The sequence below is a fragment of the Garra rufa genome, chromosome 10 (genome assembly GCF_049309525.1).
Source record: "Garra rufa chromosome 10, GarRuf1.0, whole genome shotgun sequence".
In the NCBI taxonomy this organism is placed as follows: domain Eukaryota; kingdom Metazoa; phylum Chordata; class Actinopteri; order Cypriniformes; family Cyprinidae; genus Garra; species Garra rufa.
In genome coordinates this window covers 1,290,977-1,297,221 of record NC_133370.1, presented here as the reverse complement: position 1 = coordinate 1,297,221, position 6,245 = coordinate 1,290,977, and the positions used below count along the sequence as shown (strand labels likewise).

Here is a 6,245-nt window from a genome sequence, read left to right as displayed (position 1 = left end):
TTTATTTATTTATTTATTTATTTATTTATTTATTTATTCGTGCGCTTATTATTAACTTATTTTAATCTTTTGATAAGTAATTATCAAATTCAGTTTATTTCTGATTTATTTAAACATCTTATTTATTTATTTATTAAAGCACTGTCCTGTTCATTTACTCTTTATTTTAATCTATTTTTATTTATTTATTTGTTTATTTATTCATGCGCTTATTATTAACTTATTTTAATCTTTTGATAAGTAATTATCAAAATCAGTTGTTCTGATTTATTTATTTATCAAAGCACTGTTTTCGTTTTTTTTCTTTATTCACTTATTTATTTGTTCATATGCTTATCGTTTACTTATTTTAATATGTTGTTACGTAATTATCACAATACTTTTTTATGATTTATTTAATCTTTTTTAATATTCATTTATTTATTTATTAACTTTTATAGTTTTTTAGTTTTTTACTTATTTATTTTAATCTAATTTACTTTATTTAATTGTTCACATGCCTATTATTTACTTATTTTAATCTTTTGATACATAATTATAAAAAATACGATTTATTTATTCTTTTTTTATTTAAGCACTGTTATAGTTTTTACAGTCTTTTTTACTTTTTTATATAAATTTTATCTACGTATTTATTCATATTTACTTATTTTAATCTTTTGATACATATCAAAATCAATTTTTACGATTTATTTAATCTCATTTGTTTTTATTAAATCCCTGTTATCCTTTTAAGTTACTCTTTATTTAATTATTTAATTTAATCTAATTTGATTTATTTATTTACATGTATTCATATTATTTATTTTCTATCCAAAGCAAGAGGCTCTTTGCATTTTTGTGGTCCCTTGCAATTAAAAATCTGAAACCTGGCCACATTTAACCTGTAAGAATGTTTGGGCTACAGTATCCACGGGGCCGAGATTACAGCATATATTGAATTTGTTTACCAATAAAGACATAACAAATTGAATTGACTTAAAAAAAATCGAAATCGAACAGATAGCCACGGGCGTCCGTCTGTCGTGGGAACGCGCTGCGCGCTCCCGTGCTGCGCTCAGTGACTCAGTGGAAGGGTTTCGGATTGACCGCGCTGCGCTCAGCTGCTCCCCGAAACCAAGCGTCACCTTACCGGCCAAAAACATGTCCAAACTGGAGCAGATCCTCGTCCTAGATCCCCCCAACGACCTGAAGTTCAAAGGTAAGTGGGAAACGCGGACAGTCCGTGTGTTTTGGTGAATTGTAAGCGGGTTTGACACGCCATTATGCAGGAAGGGAGTGCGGGCCGCGCCGGATCCCCGAGCTCGAGTTACTGACAGGCGGCCGCTCCTGAGCGCGAGTTCCTGCCACACAACACGCAGCTCACCGCCGGCACTGAGGCGATGAGGACCGGGTGTTGTTCTAGTTTTGTGTGGCACGGCTGGTTAGCACTGCCAGGTCATTTTACCTCGGTAATATAGAAATAAAGGTGTCCGGTGCTTACGTGGATGCCTTTCAATAAGAAACAAACCCTTACAATAAAGTCCTATGACTGTACCATGGTAAAACCATGATACCAGTTGGCAATACCGTGGTATTTCGATATGATATTCAGTTTTATATACTATGGTATATGTTTGGCACTTTCAAAACGTTTTATTAAGTAAACTGACTGATTTTTGGCCATGTACCATGATACTACCTCATGGAGTAGGGAATGAATCACATTACCATGGTATAATTCAAGGTACCACAGGTTTACCATCTAATACCGTCACTAATTATGTTACCGTCGCCGTGCTTTATTATGTAAGAGTGTATTTATTATATAATTGTCTGTATGGTACTGCCCTGATTTAATGACATGTACTGTGACTTTACCATGGTATTCTCTCAAGTAGGTCAGAGCAGGTGTTTTGATAAAACAAAACAAACCAGATTTATAATAACATTGTGTGAGTCAAAGTAGATAATTATCAAAATCATTTTTTTTTATGATTTATTTAATCTTACTTATATTACTTATTTATTAAAACACTATTAAAGTATTTATTTACTGTTTCTTTACTTATTAATTTGAATCTAATCTAGTTTATTTACTCATTAACTAATTTATTCGAATTTAATTTTGCATTTATTTAAATACACTTTTATTATTAAATGTTTATTTAATTATTTGTGTTATGTATTTTTATTTATTTGTTAAATGACTTATAGTGCTATATTTACTCGTTTATTTATTTATAAAACTCTTCATTTACTTATTTTAATCAAATTTTATATATTAGTTTATTAACTTATAAATCCAATTTTGTACATTTGTATCGTTTATTATTTGAGCAATGTATTATTTAAATATTTGTTAGATGACTTAGTACTATATTTTTTACTTGTTTATTTACTTATTATCAGAATCATTTTTATTATTTAATCTGACTTGTATTATTTATTAAAGCACTGTTAAAGTATGTATTTACTCTTTCTTTACTTATTTACTCAAATTGTATTTATTAATTTATTTACTCATGAATTAATTTATTTCAATCCAATTTTGTATTTATTTAAAACATTTTTATTATTTATTTGAACCTAATATTTATTATTTATTTATTAAAGTACTGTTGATGTAATATAATTGTTGTCTATTTATTTTATAATTATTTATATTTTCTAATGCATCTATTTAAGTTATATTTTTATTTAGTTTGCATTTTCCTAAAACTTTTTCATAATTAATTACTTAATTATTTTTAATGAATTAAAAATGCTCTTTTTAATACTTTTTTTCCCCCCGATTTCCATTTACCCCTTGCACTCTGTATATAAATATCATTGTACATGCATTTCAGTGGCATGGTATATCTCAAAGTACCATGGTTTTACCAGTTGATGCATCTGCACTGTTTTTGTAAGGGTGTGGTTAACTTGTACTACCAGCTGATTGTTTTTCTCAACTGATTGCCCTTACAGAAAAATATTATGGTATTAGTGCCATGGTACAGTGATGGTATCAGATGGTAATACCATGATGTTTTAATATTGGGACCTTGGGAATGAATTATCACCATATTGTGGTACAATACAGTGCAGGAAATACATGCTTAGTGTGTTATAGGTGGAAAGAAAATTGCACAGATTCCTCAGTATTTGTCCTGTGAGGGCGGTGTCCTGGATAAATGAGTAACCAGCGCTGTGATACGGCTGATGGTTTTACCTGTGTGTTTCAGGACTCTTATAGCATATGTTTTGTGATGCTTTTTCTGAGACTCTAGGAGTCGGAGCAGATGCTGCCGGATGATCTCGGCTCATTCAGTATAGTCAAAACTCACTTAAGTAATAGTTAATAGTTTTGTAATTCTGAATAGGGTCGGATGTTGTAACATGACTTTGAGAAATGTTTTCCTATATTCTTCTATGTTTGTAAGCATGTTTTTGTCATCATCACACAGAAGCAGTAGTTTGTGGTTTCCAGTGTCATTTGATGAAATGAGCTTTGTTGTGTAACTAACAGTAAACACGACACTTAAAGCAGCTTTTATTCCAGGTCTTCTGAAGCCATACGATAGCTTAATGTGAGGTGCGTGTGAATATTTAAGTCCTTACATTAAAGTTCACATAAAAGTATTTATCATTAAATCATTTATTCAGGAGATTGAAATTATTACATTGTAAAAAGATTTCAACTTAAAACTACAAGTCATTTTAACTCACAAAAATAAAATTAGTTTAAATGACTTGTACTTTTAAGTTGAATTAACTTGAAATGTTAAGGCAGCTGCTGAGCTTAAAAACCTAAGTTGAAACTGGTGACAACTTTTTACAGTGTACTTGAGACACTGACTTTTTTAAATTTAGTTTGAATTAGGGCTGGACGATATGGCAAATTTATATCACGATATATTTCTTAATTTCGGTCGATACGATATAATTCTGATATCGATATGGACAATATTAAAAAGCCTCAGGATAAAACTGCAGAGGACACACACAATGGGTGTCTGTACCTACAAATGTCTGCAAACTGAATTTGCAAAGTCTATAATACATCCAGGCTCCTCCTATTAAAATTATATAAAAACATACAAAAAAAATAAGGTTCTCTTTTTATTTTTATTTAGCCTTTACAAACAAGAAATGTGAAATAAACTATCACATGAATAAAACTCTCAGACTCTCCATTTAAACTAGAGCAGGCTGATTATTCATATAAATTTAAACAACAAACACAAACTGCTTCAGCAGTTTTCAGATAAAGAAACAAAAATAATAAAATAAATGAAGAGTGAGCAACAACAAAAACACATTGCTCTGGCCGGAACAGAAAAGGGGGAAAGAAATCATAATAAAAATTATGCCACTAGTAGGGCTGGGCGATATGGGCAAAAATTCATATCTCGGTATTTTTAGGAGGAATGACGGTATACGATATATATCCGGTATTTTTCCATAAATGGTTACTTAAGAGTCAAAGCCTTTATCAAAACTTTATTAAACAGTTTTTGAGCAAAATATATTTAAAACACAGGGGTTTCCCTCCCTGTTTACAAATAAACAGCTGCACAAAATCTTTGATAAATAAAATACAGTACAGGTTGTTTCTCCTGCTTAACACTATAAGCTGCACAACATATTTCAAATTATGAAAAAAATTTAAATGTAAAAAAAAAAAAAAAATAGATCAGGGGTCTTCAACTAAAATGGCTCGAGGTCCATTAATGAACCCTGCTCACCAGCCGAGGTCCGCACAATTATAAATTAAAAACAATTTATGTTTTTTACGAGACCAGGTTATCTGCAGCATATTTTATCCTAAATTCTAGACATTTGAATACCTTTTTAAAGACCTGAACAAAAATAAATAAATAAATAAAATGACTGTAAAAAGTATGATTTACAATTCAGATGCAGGTTTCACAAAACAAAAAAAGATTTCTTAAATGATAAACTTCACATTTCAGCCTTCAAGAGTCAAAAGTATCAATTCTTATATAAATTTAAACAAATATTGTCAATCAAGTATTATATTAATTAACATATACATATATTTTACTGCCTTAATTGTTTAAATTACACATTATCTTGTCGATCCATTAGTTCACATTTACAACTCTACGTGTTTGCTGCTTAAAACCATGGATTGATTTTTTTTTTTTTTACATTAATCTTTTTGACAACAGCCGACTTACGAGCTGATTAAAAATGTCAAATGATTCTCTTCCAGCAGGAGGCGCTATCAGACTGGTACACAGAGCAGCTCCGCAGCTGACTTTGAAACGTGCAGCGCTCATATTTATATAATGCATAGCCTTTTAAAGTTTCATAGCAATTCTTGCCTTTTAGTCCCCAATTTAAGACGACCTGAAATCATAATTAAGACTTTCTTAACCCTTATAATACTGCAGTCATCAATGAAATTGAGAGCTTTATTTTAAACACTGACTTTCAAAACAACCCCCCTTAGCCTACACAAAATACGTTTCTTTTAATGTTTTCCCCACTGTGTTCGGCGCACAAGATAAATATTAGGGAAGTAAATTAATTGTGTAGTATCAGCATATGAATTATATTCGTCTATCATTGTCTCTGAGAGTATGTGCACGTCAGATGCTGGAAGCGCTGTTTTTACTTTCGCTTTAACATTGCGCAGTTTTCACGTTGCTTGTGTGATATCCATTGGCTCACCTTCATGGTTTAAAACATAAATATGTATAAAAATACAGTATAAAGAGATATATTTACAATTTTGCGACGTAACCCCAACATAATGCGTTTTCCGTCAACGTTTTTCTCTCACAGTTGACGACCCCGGGGCTCAACCATAAATCGGCTGTTAGTACGAAATGAGTCACTTTTGCGAGCCGTTAGGAAAGCTTTCCTCTGACCTCACTGTACATTTGCGGCAGAGCTTCTGATGCAAAGTACTTGCGATTGGGTAGCTCGTATCTTGGGTCAATGCTTTTTGGCGGCGTTTTAAAACCCTCGTTTTCACGCAGAACGTGCACGCGCATGTGCCATATCGATATGAACGATATTGGATAATCCCGTATCGCGTTGGGGAATCATATCGATATATCCCCAGAACTCGATATACCGCCCAGCCCTAGCCACTAGGCCAACTAATTATTAATCCTCTACCAGAAAGGAGGTCAGGGCTCGCAAAATTTCTAAATCTCTGGTAGCCCTTCGGGCAGCTACTCTTCAGATTTTGGCAGCCCGAAAATTATTTTAACTAGCCCAAATAAAAAAAAAAACAACAACTTAAATTT

The 6,245-nt window shown here is 31.7% G+C and overlaps 1 protein-coding gene across 1 annotated transcript in view; it reads left to right on the top strand.

Moving 5' to 3' along the window:
• The first annotated feature begins 1,066 nt into the window (after nucleotides 1-1,066).
• The window catches only part of LOC141344016 (vesicle-associated membrane protein-associated protein A-like), a 39,348-nt gene continuing 34,169 nt past the window's right edge, over nucleotides 1,067-6,245 (top strand). Inside the window, exon 1 of the mRNA XM_073848732.1 lies at nucleotides 1,067-1,201. Coding sequence (XP_073704833.1) covers nucleotides 1,144-1,201 — 58 coding nt within the window. The 5' untranslated portion in view covers nucleotides 1,067-1,143. The remainder of the gene's footprint in view (nucleotides 1,202-6,245) is intronic.